Source organism: Cicer arietinum, chromosome 6 (genome assembly GCF_000331145.2).
Source record: "Cicer arietinum cultivar CDC Frontier isolate Library 1 chromosome 6, Cicar.CDCFrontier_v2.0, whole genome shotgun sequence".
Taxonomy (NCBI): domain Eukaryota; kingdom Viridiplantae; phylum Streptophyta; class Magnoliopsida; order Fabales; family Fabaceae; genus Cicer; species Cicer arietinum.
Window position 1 is genome coordinate 53,444,634 of NC_021165.2, and position 19,654 is coordinate 53,464,287.

Below are 19,654 nucleotides of genomic sequence, written 5' to 3' on the forward strand. Positions count from 1 at the left end.
ACAGAAAAGATTTCAAAACAGAACAGATCAACAAATTTCAAAAAAGAAAAGATTTTATATGATTTATTATGTAACAATTTATTAGTTTTCGTGACAACAACAAATTAATAAATACAGTACCTGAGACAACGTATCCAATTTTTTATAAAGGAGGAGCAGTAGATGGTCGCACAATACATAGAGGAGAAGAGAGTTCTCAGAGTATAAGATATGAGGGTTTGTAAATTTGTTTTAAATTTGTTTTTATTTATTTAAAGTAAATGATTTTTATAAGGCTTTTATAGCGCTTGTAACAAAAGCGCTCTAATAGGTCATTTAATTATTTGAAAGCGTATGTCTTTTACAGCGCTTGTAAAAAAAGCGCTCTAATAGGTCATTTAATTATTTGAAAGCGCAAGTCTTTATAGCACTAGTCCAAAAAGCGCTGTAAAAGCTATGTAACATCAGGTGGGAGCGCTATATTTTACAGCGCTTGTTTTTAAAGCGCTCCAAAAGCGCTGTAAAACGTTATGTGAGGGCGCTTCATTTTACAGCGCTTGTGAAAAAGTGTTGTAAAAGCCTTGTAAACATTATATTCAAGCGCTATATGACCCTACAACAACGTTTTTTTCACAGCGCTTGTCAAAAAAGCGTTGTTATATCCTCCGTTATTTTTAAAATATATTTACAACAGCGCTTGTATTTAATAAGCTCTGTAAAAGGCGCACTATAAAATATCATTTTTGGCTTAGTGTTTACTGAGAACCTCCACAGTTGTACATGTCACCCCTCAAAACACATGAAAAGACAACTTTACCCTTTTAACCATTTATAATAAGTTTTAAAATTGATAGTTTCAGAAGTTTCACATTTTCAAAATTTTCGAAATAAATATTACATTTTGAAATTTTGAAAAGTTTCGAAAGTTTCCAAATCTAGAAAGTTTTGAAATTTTAGAAAGTTTCCAAATCTGGAAAGTTTTGAAATTTTAGAAAGTTTCCAAATCTGGAAAGTTTCGAAAGTTTCTAAATCTAGAAAATTTCGAAAATTAGGAAAGTTTCAAAAATTTTGAATTGTTCGAAAGTTTCAAAAATTCTTAAAATTGTCATTTCAAAACTTTCTAATATTATGAAAATTTGCCAAATTAAAAAGATAAAATTGTATTTTCATATGGATTGGAGGGTGGCAGGGTTAAGTGGGGGGGTGCGTGGTAGAAAACTCAGATTATATTTTTTTTCTTCGTGTTATACGGATAGTCCTAACCACAACTGGGGTAGCCTGATACGGGTACGATTTTTTTAGGGTTGAACTTAAAAGTCCTATTAAAATCAGGGTTTCAAATTTAGAGTTTAAGTCCTACATTTTACCAGGTTTTTTGGCACTGGTTAGCCCATTTTGACAGCTCTACTACTTGTTAGTAAATAAGGTTGTATTTGAAAGAGAAATGTTATTTAAACACATCTTTAAACACATATACAAACACATATACCGTATACGTATACAAACATAAAGACTTATACATACTTAGGAACATTTTAGTCATTTTAGTGATTTTCATTCTATTCCTCAAAAATAATTTCTTTCTCTTTCTCTCTTCTCTCTTTTCTCCATCTTCTCTGTTTCTCCATCTTGTTCTCCACTATTCCATCTTCTTCTCCATATTGTTTTCTTTGTTTCTGTATCTTCTTCGTTTTCGATTGCATCCAATTTTTCTGTCGTTCGCTCGTTTGATGCATTCGATTATGCCGATCTTCTGCCGTTTTCTTTGTTTGCTTGTTGTATTTTCATTGTAAATTTACTTTTCCATATCATTAGGGTTTTTCGTTATTGATTTAGGGTTTCTATTTTACCTTCTTCGTTTAGGATTTTTTGATTTTTAGGGTTTCTATTTTTGACTTATTCGTTTCTATTTTTGTCTTTTTCGTTTCAAATACATTATTATTATTATTATACCTTCAAGGTAAATTGCTAGTTTTTGAATGTTGGAAGCAACCAAGTTATGAAGTTCTTGACTTGGCCAAACAGCACTTTGTATGCCGAAACAGTAACCAAACAGAATGTTAATATAAATGTTGACTTGATATTGAAGTATATTTTTGTCTATTATTTCAATTTTGAAAAATTTAGTATCATAAATGAGGTATTTTATTAAAATGTTAATATTTTGGTATTTATTTTTATGCAGTTTTGATGCTTTAAGACATGGCACCGACAAATGAAAAAAACGTAAGGAATTTATAAATTAGTTGTATTTGTATTGTTGCAATTTATTTATCAATATTAACCATATATTCATACTTTTCAGATACGTGCGAGACATGCATGTTTACCAAATTTGTTGCATGAAATCAACCTTCATTTGAAAAATGCAAATCGAACTCAAATTATGACAACTCCATTCAAATGGGTTTTAGATATGCCAAAAAACATACAAATATATAGTGCTTTATTGTCGGAGTTGGCTAGTAGGTGGGATGGACGTAGTGGGGGATTTAGGATTAGAGGTAGGATAGTTAACTTTACTCCAAGTGACGTATGTTTAGCTATAGGACTACCAATAGTAGGTGAGTCTTTGAAAGAATATGAAAATGAGGAATGTGATACATTGCTATTGTTTAGAGGAAAAGAAGTAACTTGTGAAATAATTGGTGTGTTGCTTCACATGTATCGTATGCATAGAGTCAATTTTTGTAGACTTTATATACTCCTCGCCTTTGGCGAGTTCTATTTTCCCCAATCAGGAAATCGAGTAAATACTCGTTATATTAAAATACTTGATGATCTAGAGTCTCTGCATAGCTACAATTGGGGTGTTGCGGTGTAAAATGTTTTAGTTGAAAGTTTAAGTAGGATTGAAATTATGTTGAAATAGGGGAAGGTAGATTCGCAAACACACATAACAGGTTGTGCAGCTGTCCTACAGGTATATATTTAATATTGTTTTATGTCACCGTCTATTAAAATACATCTATTAATTCATTAATATTTGTTTTAGATCTGGGCGTTCAACCACTTGTCATTGGGTGAAGCATCTGTTCCCAAGTTTAGTTTCCCGAGATTTTTGAATTGGCCAATCTTATAGTGTCAGAAGAAAACAATATTAAAAGCATTTCAAAATAACATGGTAAGCATTTATATTATTTAATTGTATAAATTATTTAATAATAATGTGTGTGTTTCAATTGTTTTTCTCTTTGCAAGATAATTGAAGAGTTAACTGCCACAAATGAAGAACTTGAATTTGATATGGTAAATGAAGCATTGCATGAACAAGAAAATCAAATTGTACATTATGTTGATTATCAATGATTGGTGGCAGAGAATAGGCAGTCCCAAGAGAATATTTCAATACTTGAGGGTGAGGTAAAATTGTTGAAAGAAGAATTGTGTAAACGTCAACCAATGCATGAATCCAATCATGAATTTGATGGTATGAATATTGAATTTTTTTGTTTATCAAATATTTATGATATGCAATTAGACTTGTTAATAACATACTATTTGTCAACACATGAGGTGGGAATTAGTACCCCTTTTGAGAAGAAGAAGAAGAAGAAGAAATGTGAGCCTAACGTGAAGAATAAAGAGAAGAAGAAGAAGAAGAAGAAGAAGAAGAAGAAGAAGAAGAAGAAGAAGAAGAAGAAGAAGAAGAAGAAGAAGAAGAAGAAGAAGAAGAAGAAGAAGAAGAAGAAGAAGAAGAAGAAGAAGAAGAAGAAGAAGAAGAAGAAGAAGAAGAAGAAGAAGAAGAAGAAGAAGAAGAAGAAGAAGAAGAAGAAGAAGAAGAAAAAAAAAAAGAAAAAAAAGAAGAAGAAGAAGAAGAAGAAGAAGAAGAAGAAGAAGAAGAAGAAGAAGAAGAAGAAGAAGAAGAAGAAGAAGAAGAAGAAGAAGAAGAAGAAGAAGAAGTATCCATCATGTACATATTATATTACAATGTTTCTTTTTTGTTTATTGAAATTTGTAGGAGAACAATACTGAAATAGTGAGAAATCATAATGAAAGTAACATCTGCATAGAATCATCTATTGATGCTATCGAAAGTAACACATTGGTTCGTAGTATTCATGGTGGGCACATTAGAATTAAATTGATGTAATATTTCATGAAGTGCCTTAGTCGCATCTTCAGACTTTGCAGCTACTTCAGCAACTTCATAGAAATGCTTGCACAATTTGTCAAACCTGTCCATTTGTGGCTTCAACTCTTTCACACCATAACTGCTCTTAATATATGAATGTTTCCTTTTAATATTTTTCTTCCACCTTGTTATGATATAATTCTTTGACACAGTTTTAACTCTCTCTTGAGTACACACAGATAACACATGGCAACACAAAATACCTCTAAACTCAAACAACGAACATTCACAGTTGACATCATTATTTTCTCGATTAAACACAACTTTTAAGACACGTTCTTTTGGTTTGTCTCCAATTGACACTTCCTCCAACACATGGTATGTAGCAAAGGAACCCTCCACAGTATACAAGGAAGCAACATAATTCATTTTAGATCTAATTTATGTTTGAACTTCCTTAAACTTGGCATGAGTGTATTCACCTTGGAATTGCTTTTCAATTGACGAGTTTGACCCACAAGAAATTGTAGTATCCATCGAATTAAAATCTGCTTCAAATTCTTTTTCTGCTCGACTTCTGAGAGCATTATCATATTGTCTTACAAATTGATTTAAACTTGTCGTTGAATTGATATAACCATCAAAGAAAGAATGTATGCTCTCACTTCGCTGTGTAGTAGACATACCTGCCCAAAAATATTTCCTTAGCAAGGTTGGTGCCCATCTATGACGTTCATTATACAATCCATTCAACCAATCATTTTGTTGAAGCTCAAACTTTTCGATGAAAGAACACCATTTTTCTTCAAATTCCTCTTTTGTGACTGTGTCATAAACCGCTTCTTTCAATGCAAACTTAATCTTTTTATATTCACTATATTGACTGAGCTTTTCAGAAATGTTTTTCATTATATGTCATAAACACCACCTATGACGAGTTGTAGGAAAGACTAACTCAATGGCATTTTTCATAGCCTTGCATTGGTCAGTCACAATACCCAGAGGGGCATTTCCTAGCATACAATGAAGCCATGATTTGAAAAGCCATACAAATGAATATGTATCTTCACCTGACAACAGTCCACATCCAAGTAATGTTGATTGACCATGGTGATTCACACCAACAAACGCAACAAAAGGCATGTCATACTTATTAGTCAAATATGTTGTGTCAAAAGTCACAACATTTCCAAAGTATTCATAAGCAGCTCTACTTCTTGCGTCAGCCCAAAACACATTCCTTACGTGAAAATCATCATCCAAATCTATGTCATAGAAGAAATCTGAATTTTGTTCCCTAATTTGGCAAAAATAGCTTATCAAGGCCTTTCCATCACCTTCTTTTCCTATTGCGTGTCGTTCCTTGTTAACATAATTCCTCACGTCTGTTTCACAAAATGGTACGTTTTCATGTCCTCTTGCATCTTTAACAAGAGATTGAAATGTCTTGCTGATCCTCACTCATGCATCATCATTGATTTGTATTGTTCTCTTTACATTCAAATTCATTTTCTTGTTAGCTTTGAACAACCTTGCCTTTGTATGACTCGTCTCGTGAGTATGATCAGGTTCAAATTTTGTAATGTTCCACAATCCATCTTTATCCAACTTAATAACAATCTTGGCAGGACAATTATTTACCTTAATTGGAAGTGTTTTTAACGTACACGAAATTTTTGACACTTTAGACCCCTCTCTTGAGCATGATAAAATTAAGTAGCAGGGCTCTCCATCTTGCCTTTTTCTTGAAGATCTAATCTTCCACCCAAAACCCTTTCTCGAAGCATACTCTTCATAAAATGATTTGACTTCTTCTAAGCAAGAAAAACACATCCCTGTTGCAGGCTCCCAACAACATGCGTTGTCATCATCATCAAGGTTGTCAACCCTGATACCTTCATCTTCAATAGTACCACAATCCATAAAGTTTCAATTGATAGTGCAAATGTCACACAAAAACTACAAAAAATAATTCAATCTGATCATTAACCACCTATGGTACTTCATTAACCAATAATGTTTATACAATTAACCAGAAACAAAAAATCAGAAAGACCCAGAATTTAAACACTACTAATCACATAATATGAAACTTAACATTTCAAATCTGATTAACATCATTGATTAAAAGTGATGAAACTTAATATTTAGATAAAAATAATTAACATGATTGATTAATAGTTCACAACTCTAATTTTTAGACAAAAATAAGTCATTAACCACCTATGGTACTTCATTAACCAATAATGTTTACACTATTAACCAGAAACATAAAATCAGAAAGACCCAGAATTTAAACACTACTAATCACATAATATGAAACTTAACATTTCAAATTTGATTAACATCATTGATTAAAAGTGATGAAACTTAATATTTAGAAAAAAATATTTAACATGATTGATTAATAGTTCACAACCCTAATTTTTAGACAAAAATAAGTCATTAACCACCTATGGTACTTCATTAACCAATAATTTTATATTATTAACCAGAAGCAGAAAAACCAGGTATGAATCCAGAAAACGTGTATGAATCAAAGAAAATAAAAAATCATATCTAAGCAAAACAATGTACCAAGTTACCTTGCAAGTGAGGAGATGAAGTTGCTCAAGTTACTTCATAAAAATTTTGATTAAAATCTGTAATTAAAAGGAAAAAGGAGGAAATGGAAGAAAGGGAAGATAAATGTGTTTATTTTTGGAGAGGAATACAAAAAAAAAAATCTGAAAAAAGAGAGACAAAAAAGAGAAAGTAAAAAAAGGGGGGAAAGTAAAAAAAAAAGGGAAAGTAAAAAAATGGGGGAAATTTAATGAAGAGAGAGATTATGTGGGGCCACAAGGATTTGTGTTTAATAATGTGTTCCAATATCATTCCTCTATTTGAAATAAAAGAGAGCATATACTTTTGAAGATAAAGGAAAAATTAAAAGGAAAGAGAAGTTTATGATTCGTTTACTTTGTGAAATTATTTTGTATTTTATTTTTAAAAAATTTGTGCTATTTTATTTTTGTTAATAAAGCGGCAAACGACATTTAAAATAAACAAAATCTCTACATTATAGAAACAATGAAAATTGTCAAAAGATTGTTTTCACTATTTTTAAAAATACATCTTAATTAATTAGGAATTTATTTTTTCTTCATGACAATGGTTATCTTCAAGACTCACTTATCAATATAAGATGAACACACATTTTAAAAATAAAACATAAAATATTTTTACATAATAAACAAGACATTTTGCATGTGATTGTATTTTTCTTCATTAAACCAGTCGCAAATTCAAGACTTGGAGTCAAGGGGTGTAAATCTTTTAACCTTTATATATCAAATTTCGGTGTGATATTTTTATCGTTTTACTTAAAATTACTAAATTTATAATATTTTACATTTATATCTATTCAAATAAATATTTCTTTTTAAATAATAGCTTAAAGTTTTTGTAACCTACAATAACTCTTTTTAACGAATTGTAAATTACATTATTTATCATTTGAAATATTGATAGAAAATATCATTAATATTAAATAATTAGTCATATTCTTAATCTTTAGAGACGAATTAATGAGAAATTAAGTAAAAAGAAAAATACAAAAAATAGATAAATTAAAATAATTAATAAGCATTCATATGTAATATATAATATTGTTACCGTCATATCACATGGAAATTATATTAGTTTGGTGGTCAAATGTGCTGGATTAAATGTAATATTAATGAAACAGTAATGGGATGTCTTGATCTTATCGCTTGTGGAGGTATTTCACGGTAGCTCGGCTGTTTTTTTGGGTTGTTTTGCTGTAATTTTTGAAATTACAACTATACTACATGTTGAGCTTACGAGAGTTATTGTTGCTATTAAAACACTCTACAAGAATGAGCGGTGATTTCTATGGACCAAATGCAATTGACAAATTTGACTTTAGAAATATGAACTTGTTCTTTAGTATATTAGAAACAGATGGTTTAACTGTCTTGAGATGGTTAAAACAATTAGTATTATTATTGTAGGTGGAAATACACAAGAAATGGGGAGTTTGAATTAAAAATATTTTACTAACTAAAGGTGAAAAATAATACTGAATAAAAATAAAAGGCATATGCAAGAAACAGAGGGAAGGAAAAAAACACATTGATTTATCCTGGTTCACTACCAAACCAATAGCTATTTTCAATCCTTTCACCCATAATGATTTAATCCAATATTTCAAAACAGATTACAACCACTTAACTTCGCAAGTTAAGTCTTCTCAACATTCAACTTGAAAACCACAAGTCGCTGAGAATTTACAACCAATTTTGGGCCAATTTATACAAATGTTTAGTTTATGTTTCTAGGTTTACTCTCACTAGAGGATGTTTATCCTGGTTCACTGCCAAACCAATAACTATTTTCAGTCCTTTCACCCATAATGATTTAATCTAATATTTCAAAACAGATTACAACCACTTAACTTCGCAAGTTAAGTCTTCTCAACATCCAACTTGAAAACCACAAGTCGCTGAGAATTTACAACCAACTTTGGGCCAATTTATACAAATGTTTAGTTTATGTTTATGGGTTTACTCTCACTAGAGGATTTTTACAATATTGCTCACAAACTTAGCATAGCTAGAATGATATTACAAATGAGTACTAAATAAAATCAAAGTATTTCATGATTGATACTCAGCTTTTTCTCGTATTAGTCTATATATCTTCGTATATTGTTCTTCAAGTGATGATGACCTTTTACAGATGTCAATTATTGCTTTCAGATTACTTCTTCATATTCCGATACTCTTTTTCCAATATTCTAAAAATTTAATTATGGTTTCTTTAATTTTCTATTTTTCCGTTGCAATCAAATTCTTAAGATCGTTGCTTTTGACTTGTGTCCATATTCATAGGAACTGTTGCCTTCAATTTGATTTTTATCTTAGCTTTTAATTTTCTAATCGTTGTAGACAATTGCTGGAATTAAATTGGTGACCGTTGTTGGAGTTCAATTCTGATCTAAGCTGCAATTCATAATTTCGTTGCTAAATTTAAATATGATCTAAGCTTTACTTCATAATTATGTTGCTTGATTATTGTTGGGATTTTCAGAATGTTCTATCTTTGATTAGCACATTTATGTTGTCATAAATTTGAATTGGATCGTTTCTATTTGATGATATATTATTCAATTCGGTGCAAAAATGTAACTGACTAGGCATTTTAATACTTTCAAGTGTGGACAAAAGTAACTGCTTGGACATTTGAATATTCAATACCAAAGCCAGAGGCAGTGAGCCATTATCAAATTTTTTTTCTGAGTCATGTGTATTCAGAGTCAACTTCCAGAGTCATGACTTTTATCAAAGTGAGACCTGTTAATTTTTTTCATAAACATTGACATTCATCAGAGTCAGACGTTTGCTTGTGTTCGAGGGAGAATCTAATAGTCAGAGTCAGAAGTAGTAAGAAGTTCAATGTCAGAACCAATCATCTTTCTCGTGTTGAATTACTGGCAGAGGCAACTTAGAAGAGGCAAAGTCAGTGTTGCATATCAGAGTCAAATGCTTGCTTTGAGTTGCTTTGTTGGAGGCAACTTATTAGAACATGTTGCACTTGACTTCAAAGTCCCATCTTTAAAGGTAAAATCTTGGAGGCAGATCATATTAGTTAGATCCTTAGACTTAGTTACTTAGAGGCAAAGGTAGATCATTAGAGACATCTCTTTTGGAGGGTGTGTGTTGTTCCTTTCCTCTGATTCGTTCTTTTATTTTATTTCCTCTTAATATGTTGGCTTCTTCTAATGGACGTGTTTAATTTGATCTGAGGAGCTTCCTCTGATAATGGATTTCCTTCTAATTTATTTTCTACACACTCAATTAAATTATCAGTGCATTAAATTGTTCCACAAAATACCTTTAATTATCATCAAAACAAGATAAGGAATTGTTCTACAAACCATCCAGGTTCTAACAATTATATCTCATATTTTTAGAAAAGGTAACCAATGTGCGAACAAGATTGTTCATTTAGGACTTCACATTTCTAACAGTCATTGGTAGGATAATTTTACACCTAATATTTCTGGTGTTTTCAATAGAAATATAATTGGTCTTCTTGGATATAAATTTTGTTGATGTTTATAGATGTTTACTGCACTCTTTTTTCCTTCATCGTGGTTTTATCCCATGAGTTTTCCTGGTAAGGTTTAACGAAACAATAGTTTGTATCCCAAAGGATTGTGTTATTGGGTTTTGATATTGTCCCTACAAGCATCTTAAAATTTATTTATTTTATTTTTACTTTTAATAATATTTTAGAGTGCTGCAAATGACGGCTGATTAACTCAAGGTGTCAACATAATTGGATGTCAAGTTAATCATGTAATGTATTTGCACTCCATTTTTGCTTAAAATTTTGATAACAAGAAAGGAAAATGGCGCATTGAGTCGCACATCTATGCAATTAACGAGATGATTGAAGAATGAAAGCGCAAATAATAATAATTTAATAATAATAATATATTATTATTATTATTGTTATTTTAAAAATAATTAAAATTAAAAATAGTAAATTATATCATAAATTTAAAAGAAAATACGTTAAAAAAACTTATATTACTAACATGAAACAAAATACATTAAATTAACGGGAAAAAAATACATCTTATTGATGTCCACCTAAATGACCTCCAATTCCATATCTAGGATTTCATCGAACTCGTCTAGCTCTTCGAACGAGTTGAGGTTCTTCCGGTTCTTCCTGATCATTATCCTCAATGTAAGTTGTAAGTGGATTAGAACCATTACCAGTAGCTTCCATATAATTTTGAGACTGAGGATCATACATGGAGTCAAACACAGCATAAGCCGACTCAGGAGTTGTGCATTGAGTTCCAAACAAATTATAGAAAAGCCCACTTTTTGTCGGATAATCGGGGGTTGGTATTTTTGGAACCGGAACGTAGTATTGAGTCGTTGGTGGATCATAACATGGAACTTCTGTAGTAGAGACATGTAGGTCAGGTGATGATAGAGACAAATGTGCTATGTTTTGTTGTTGTGGGCTTGATTGGGAGGTCGACGGAATAGAAGGATATGACGGCGGTTGCAAACAGGGATCACAGAGATATTGTTCGATATATATAAATAATTTGGTGTGATGTCTAAACCAAATCGTATATTATTTGTTGTGGCATAAAAGACCTTCTATATTCTTACCTTGCAACACGTAATTGTGACGCTCGTTCCAATGTTGAATTTCTTCCATCCAAACCCAGTTTCAGTTATCATCAACCCCATGCCTCATGTCGACCTCATGATACGCTCTCATTTACTCTGGTGGTTGTGGTATTTGTTGATGGAAGCCAAACTGAAGTGTGACCCTATATGTATGATGTTTTTCAACAATATGATAACAATGCAGATACGTACATGCAATCCAAGTGACCATCTCTTCCTCTAAAACTTCATGTTAGAACCTAAGATAAGGTCTCCAATATAACTGATATTTTAAAAAACAAGCTAAAGTAATTATAACAAGTATAAAAAAACAAAATATTTAAAAAGTTCAAATAAATGTGAATGAATATATTACTTCGTCAACCATCATGTGATCAATTGTTTTTCGATATCATTCTATGTCGTTATGAGGAACTTTACCGAAATTTAGACCACCAAAATTAAATTTGTCGAATATATTAAAAATAAAAATTATAATAAAATTAGTAACATGGTAAGCAATTGGTTTTAAAAAAAGAAAAAATTTATAAAATTTATTTGCAATAGTTACCTTTGTGCAAGTGCAAATATCCATGGATTGGGTGATTCTGGAGCGACACAAGACAAAGGATACCATGCCCAATTTTGCAACAACAATGCACATCATCCCATAGACATTACATCGGGTTTCATTGCAAGACATAGTTCTCTATACAGTGTAGCTAAAACGGCTAAACCCCAGCTATATTGGGATGCTTTATTTAAATCTCCTAACAGTGAAAGATATTTTAAATGTACACGATTGTTGGATTTGTCAGGCTTCAATAACCCTCCGATCATACGTAGGATGTATGCTCGACAAGATGCTTGTTTTTCTAATACAGATGCATCTTCACCAACATCCTCAAACGTATCCTTGAGCCACTTTAATTTAATAGAATTACCTTTTGTTGCTCCCTGAGGTGGGATAACTCCTAAGTAATCTTGACAAACTTCTTTAACGTTCACAAAATTTGAACCGCTAACAAGAAAACCAGAAATATTTAATTCTAAAATGTAGTATTGCGCACTCACCTACTGGAAGATGAAACATGTGAGTTTCTGGTCTCCATCTGTCAACCATAGCAGTAATCAGGCCGACATCTAGTTTATGATTTCCGAGTTTTATCACTTCACCGAAGCCAGCCTCTTGCAAATATGGTAATATGGCTTCATTTGATTTTTTATTGATATTACCGCAACATTTCAGTTTATCCTTTAAGGGTGACTGAAATTAATAATATATAAAAACAAAAAACAAAAAAAAAATAAGTAATGAGATTGAAAACATTATAAATAAAATAAAATAAAATTGAATAAAAAAATAAAAATAAAAACTTACAAATGCTTTAGCTTTGTGATTCATAGATAGTTCCATAATAAAAAGAAATTTTTTGATTAAGAGATGTATTTGAATGTATGGAAGAGATGTGAGGAAGTTGTGGTAAAAATGTGGGACAAGCGGTGTATTTATAGGTCGCGTCCCCAGGCAACGAGCTGATGAAGGTTTTCAGATGTCTTCAGGTGGTTGCTCCCCAAGGCACCGATGTCTTCAGGGGGTCGCTCCCTCAGGCAACGACCTCTTGAAGGGGTCGCATCCCCAGGCCATGATCATGCAAGGCCACGATTCAAGATCAATCTCGTCCGTTTAATAAAAAAATTCAAAGGATGTGGATGATCCAATACCAATCCTTGTGACTTGTTTTCAACCAATGAAATCATTTTATTAAAGATTCAATCTCGTCCATTGAATAAAAATTATCAATGGATGTGGATGATCCAATCTTTGTGATTTGTTTTCAACCAATGAAATCATTTTATTAAAGATTCAATCTCGTCCGTTGAATAAAAATTATCAACGGATGTGGATGATCCAATCCTTGTGACTTGTTTTCAACAAATGAAATCATTTTATTAAAGATTCAATCTCATTCGTTGAATAAAAATTATCAACGATGTGGATGATCCAATCCTTGTGACTTGTTTTCAACCAATGAACTCATTTTATTAAAGATTCAATCTCGTCGGTTGAATAAAAATCATCAACAGATGTGGATGATCCAATCCTTGTGACTTGTTTTCAACCAATGAAATCATTTTATTAAAATTACAAACACCTTATACCTTCTATAAATAGAAAACAAACTTACACTATCTAACCACACCTACTATCTCACTATATCTTCTCAACAATATCTCACCACACCTACTATCTCATGGCTGCTCAACAAGTAACTTGTATCGTTTCTCACAATGGTTCAATTGTCGATAGACTCTTCTAAGATTGTTCTTGCCATTTCTTGTAATGTTCTATTTTTCCGTTCAACAACTCCATTTTGTTGTGGAGTTCTTGCACATGATAGATTATGAGAAATACCAAGTTCATCAAAGAAGGTTTTAAAAGAAGGATTTATGAATTCTCCTCCATGATCACTTCTTACAAAAATGATGTTGGATTCTTTTTCATTTTGTACTTTCTTGCAAAATATTTTAAATGCATCCAAATCATCGTCTTTTTGATTTAAAAATAACACCCAAGTAAATCTTGAGAAATCATCAACAATAACAAAATCATATTTCATTCCTCCTAGACTTGTTGTTTTGATTGGCCCAAAAAGATCTATGTGAAGTAGTTCAAGAGTTCTATTTGTGGTTACAAAATCTTTTGAATGGAAACTACTCTTGACTTGCTTTCCTTTTGCACATGCTTCACATATTTTATCTTTATCAAAATTGAGTTTGGGTAATCCTCTAACAAGATCTAACTTTGAGATTTTTGAAATTGTTTTCATGCTAATATGTCGAGCTCTTTATGCCATATCCATTTATCTTTATTGATTGACAGAAAACAGGATTCATCATGTAGTTCTTTAAGATATAAAACGTATAAATTTTTCTTTCTATTTCCAAAAAACAAAGTTTCTCCAGTTTCAGTTTTTCTGGTTTCACATACCTTTGGTTTTAAAATAACTTCACATCCATTGTCGCATAGCTGACTTATGCTTAAGAGATTATGTTTTAAACCTTCAACATATTGAACATCAGTTATCTGAGCAGAGTTTGTCTTATAAATAATTCATTTACCTTTAATCTGAGCTTGATTGTTGTTTCCAAAACTAACCGATCCTCCATCCTTCTTGATGAATGTCATAAAGCAGTTTTTATCTCCTGTCATGTATCTTAAACAACCACTATCCAAGAACCAAGACTTTCTCTTTATATTTGGAAATCCAACCTGCATAAGATGTTATCTCAGCCTTAGGTACCCACTTTGTTTTGGGTCCTTGAGAGTTAGTTTTGAAATTTTCTTTTTTCTTAAGATAGCACATCGTTTTTTCATGACCGGTTTTGAAACAAACTAAACATTTAATTGTTGATTTTGGATTTGATTTGATAATCTGGGTTTCGAAAGATTTTAGATTTGATTTTGAAGTGGTTCCAGATCGTTCTCTTTTTCCCAGATTTTCTAGAGAAGGTTCAGCTTTTGTTTTGGAACTTTCTCCGTTTTGAAAGCATCCTGGAGAATGTTCTCCTTTTTGCAGTTTTTTTTAACACTGGTTTAGCAGAACGATCTTCTCTTTTAATCAACTTTTTGCTTTCAATCTTTTCATCTCTTTTTCAAAAATAGCAAGCAAATTCCAGATATCTAAGTTTTTTACAATATGAGCATCTAGTTTTACATCTTTCTTCTTTTCTTTCTAGGACAAAAAAAAATTCTCATACATTTTTGTTTTTTGAGTTTGATTGAAACCAAGACCAGCTTTATCAAAGATTCCTATTTGAGATCCCATAATTTTCTGGAAAGTTTCAATGGCTTTAATGAAATTTAACAAATTAGTTTTAAGAAGTTCATTTCCAGTTTTAAGGAGAATGTTCTCCGTTTTCAGTGCAGATCGTTCTTGACCTTCTCGTTTTTCAAAATTTTGTTTTAGTGTTTCTTTTAATTCTTGAATGATATTTGTGAGAACATTATTCCTATCTTGACTATTTTCTTTTTCTTCTTTTTCTTTATGAAATTGTTCTTTCAAGAAATTACATTTTTGAATAAGAAGATTTGAATTTTTTTATCAAGTTATCAAATTATTTTTCCATATTTTCACATAAATAACAAGATTCAGGATTTATTACCTCATATTCATCTGTTTTTTCCGTCAAGCATATGTTAGCTTCCTCACCTTCTTTAGTTTCTGATTCTTCTGAATCATCCCATGTTGCCATCATTGATTTCTTTTTTAAGGAAAATCATTTTGGTGGATTCTTGTTTAAGGGACACCCTGCTTTGTAATGTCCTAATTTATTACATCCAAAGCATGTGACTTGGCTTTTGTCAACTTCTGTTTTGGGTTTTTTTTTTTTTGAAATCCCTTTTTGATTTGATCTCTTCTTCTCATCATTCTATGTATTCTTCTAGTGAGAAGAGCAATTTCATCAGCATCTTCTTGTTCAGTTTCTTTTGGTTCTTCCTCTATTTGTATTGTGATATTTTCTTGAGATGCCTTTAGTGTTATTGTATTTCCCTTCTTGATTGGTTTGTCTTCTTATAGCAGTACTTCATGTGCTCTTAAAGTTTTAATTAGTTCTTCCAGGGGAAGTAATTCAAGATTCTTCGCTTGGCTTATAGCTGCTACCATTGGTCTCCATATGATTAGAAGACATCTCATGATCTTTCTTATTTTTTCTTGAACTGTGTAAGCTTTGCCAAGAGAACGCATTTCATTTACTATTGTTGTGAACCTTGAGTATATTTCATCAATGGTTTCTCCTTCTTGCATTTCAAACAGTTCGAATTTCCTTATGCCAATGTCTATTCTTGTTTCTTTGACATGGATTGTTCCTTCATGATGAGTTTGCAGTGTATCTCATACTTCTTTTGCAGTTGTGCGTTCATCTACTTTTTCACTCTCTTCCCTGCTTAAGGCACACGATAAGAATAATTGAGCTTTAGAGTTTAGGAGTCCCTTAGTTTTATCATCAGTTGTCTAGTATGCTTCTTTCTTTGCGATAGGGGTTGAGTTGTCTTGATCAACTTTTGGTACGAAATCTCCATCTGTATTGATGCGCCACATCCCTGTATCTTGATATATCAGAAACAGCTGCATCTTATTCTTCCAGAAATAATAGTCAGGTCCATCAAAGAATGGTGGTCTATTTGAATATCCTCTTTCAACAATGTATTTGGCTTTCGACATCTTTTCTTATAGATATTTTCTCTAGCACTTATTAGGTGTTTTTAATCTTTCTAGAGATCATGCTCTGATGCCAATTAAAGTAACAATGTCGATTTACAAGGAAGGGGGTTTGAATTGTAAATGTATTTGTTTAAAAATTCCTAAAGAAAGCTTAAGATTTAACTCAAGAATGGTCTTGGTTAAGAAAACAGAAAACGGAGAACGTTCTTGGTTTCACCAGAAAACGGAGAACGTTCTTGATTAGCTTAAAAACAGAAATTCAGTTTATGTTTTAACTCAGTTAATCAATTAAGCTTAACAAATAAAGAGATAAGAGAAGAAATATCACACAAGGATATATCCTGGTTCACCCAACTCGGGCTACGTCCAGTCCTCACAACTGTGAGATTTTCCACTAAGTATTCAAAACAAAGAACCTTCTTGGTTTTACAGCACCTAGCTTAGATCAACCTTGATCTTTTACCAGCCTTATTTCTTTCCACCTTGAAAGTAAATTAATCACCTATCGATCTTGGTAGGATTCATTACAATCTATTCAAAGTATAATTAAACTCTTATAGTTTGAGTTTTACAATAATGATGAGATTGTTTTGATATAATCTGAGATGTCTCAACTCTTGTTTGAGATTTGATTCCTTACAAAGAATACAGTAGTAATGACACAGTATGATATAAAAGTTCAAAACCAATTCTTCTTTGTGAAAATGAGAATTTCAAGTATGTGAATGTGAATGATTTATGAGACTTTGATAGCACTTGAAGTTATGCCTTTTTCCTGGATGTTGGCCCTTCTTTTATGGGTGTTTGGAGCATTTAATAATGGTCAAAAGAGCTGTTGGTAGTGCTCTGTCAGTTTTGACCAAAACTAATATATGTGATTAAAAATATTCTAGCCTTTGAACATTTTGAATCTGTTTCGACTGATGTTGTTACAGTCCTTTTTAATATGTTTGTCTTTGAGTATAAAAATCTTTGAATCTTCTCATTTAATCATTGATGATACAGCTTCAATCTGGAGCCTCGAATCTGTCCAAGACAGTTTCATAAATGATTATAATCCTCTACAGAAGTAAGGAGATCAAAACTGAAATTCTACAGAAACGAAGATTGATTATCAATATGGTTTTGGTAGTTTGATTTTTCTAGAGATTCAGTTTGATTATTCTGGATGTCTTCCTGATGTCTTTTGTACAGATCAAGATTGATTGAACTTTCTTGACTGTTTGGCTGAAGGTGTTCCAAACTGTTTTAACTAGCTTGATTTGAGACATTTTATCTTAATGATTCGAAAGCCTTCTTTGACTGAGATGAGACTTATTTGTTCCTTGCCATGTACTGATGACTTTAGTATAAAATTCAAAGGAAAAAGCTTCATTGAACTAGTGGAGATTGATTAGTCAAGATGCTGTGACGATCAGTCTTGAATCTGGAGATCATTCTCCATTTTGTCCAGAATGTTCTTGTTTTTTTGTCTGTTCAGTTTTTAACTGCTTTCTTTGCTTTTCTTGATTCCTATCTTTGAATTAAATCTTTCAAAAGCACAAGTTAAATTAACATAACATTTTAAAATCATAATTAACATTCTTAATTAAATTTTATTTATTTTCACAAAACTTTAATTTGAGAGTTTTTTTGAACACAATATACTCCAACAAGTCCACAATGTGGTTTTCCCCTAAGTGATTCTAGTGAAGAGGATGAAACATAATTCGATGAATCATCTGGTTATTCTGACGATGACATTGATGTTGACGAAGATATGGAAGCAGAAGATCAACATATCCTACCTGACTTTGATCCACCATTTCACCTAAAGAGCATCAATTTCGATACTCAAGAGCGTTCAAGTGAATTTCATCACTTGTTCATTAACGAAGTCCCAGTAGTAGATGGAACTCTAGCAGTAGGAATGAATTTTCAAAACAAAGATGAATGCGTACATGCAATCAAATGTTACCATCTAAAAAAATCACTGAATTTTGTGGTACAAAAATCAGATTTAGAAAGGTATGTTATTTATTGTTCAAGTCCAAATTTTTTGTTTACATGCAGAGCTTCAAAATGAAAAAAAAATGTGAATTGTGGGTGATTGGTAATTGAATCTGCCTTATACATGCACAAATTCTGCATTGTCACAAGATCATTCGAAACTCGATTCTAACATGATATGTACAAGCATAATGCAAGTTGTGAAAGTGGTTCCTTCAATCAAAGTGAAGGTCATTATTGCTGAGATTCAGACTTTACACAACTACAAAGTTACTTATAGAAAGGTCTGGAAGGGAAAAAATAAAGCAATCGAACAAATTTATGGCAATTGGGAAAAGTCTTACAATCAACTCCCACAATGGTGGTTGTGTTGGACTTTAGTCCTTTGAATCCTAATTTTGACATAATTAACAAACATACAATGTTCATACATCACATGATAAATCTAATATTTGAATTGAGCAAGATTTCAGGAACAACAATCCAATCCTACACACTTGGAACAAATTGCTTGGAACACAAGAAATCAACAAAAGTTGATTATTCACTGAGTAAATCGATTGGGAAATCGATTTCATAACAAGGGTGTAAGGATAAGTATATGTTTGTGTTTGTATAATCGATTGGGCAATCGACTGACTAAATTAGAATTGAAAATTAAACAAGTCGGTGGCAACCTGATTTACAAGTTAATCGATTGACAAATCGATTGTGCATATCACAAAATGTAAACCTGATTGAAATACATCGATTGGGAAATCGATTGGGAAGTCACAGGGCACTAGGAAATCGATTGGCAAATCAATTGCCTAAATAAAATTTCAAAAGTAACTTAAGCCTTGACTAACACAATCGATTGGACAATCTATTGTGAGAATTTCAATCAAGTTAAGTTTGGTTACAATCGATTGGGAAATCGATTGAACTAAACATCTGGTAAGAACTTTTCAGGCAAATACACACAAATCGATTGACACATCGACTAACATCAAAATAGCTGAGTCACTGACTTAAACACAATCGATTGGCAAATCGATTGAAGGAAACATCTGGTAAGAACTTTTCAGAAAACAAATACCAAATCGACTGGCACTTCGATTAACATGAAATTAACTGAGTCACTGTTTTGAAACACAATCGATTGGGAAATCGATTGAACTAAACATCTGGTAAGAACTTTTCAG

The 19,654-nt window shown here is 31.7% G+C and overlaps 2 protein-coding genes across 2 annotated transcripts; both read right to left on the reverse strand.

Moving 5' to 3' along the window:
• Positions 1-3,994: 3,994 nt before the first annotated feature.
• Positions 3,995-4,483, reverse strand: LOC140920779 (protein FAR1-RELATED SEQUENCE 6-like). The gene has a single exon (XM_073369609.1). It carries the CDS (start codon positions 4,481-4,483, stop codon positions 3,995-3,997), a length of 489 nt encoding a protein of 162 aa, XP_073225710.1.
• Positions 4,484-4,969: 486 nt separating this feature from the next.
• On the reverse strand, positions 4,970-5,977 carry LOC101507180 (protein FAR1-RELATED SEQUENCE 5-like). Its single transcript, XM_004515898.1, has 2 exons — positions 5,586-5,977; positions 4,970-5,504 (listed from the first exon to the last, which is right to left on the reverse strand). Exons 1-2 carry the CDS (start codon positions 5,975-5,977, stop codon positions 4,970-4,972), a joined length of 927 nt encoding a protein of 308 aa, XP_004515955.1.
• Positions 5,978-19,654: the final 13,677 nt, after the last annotated feature.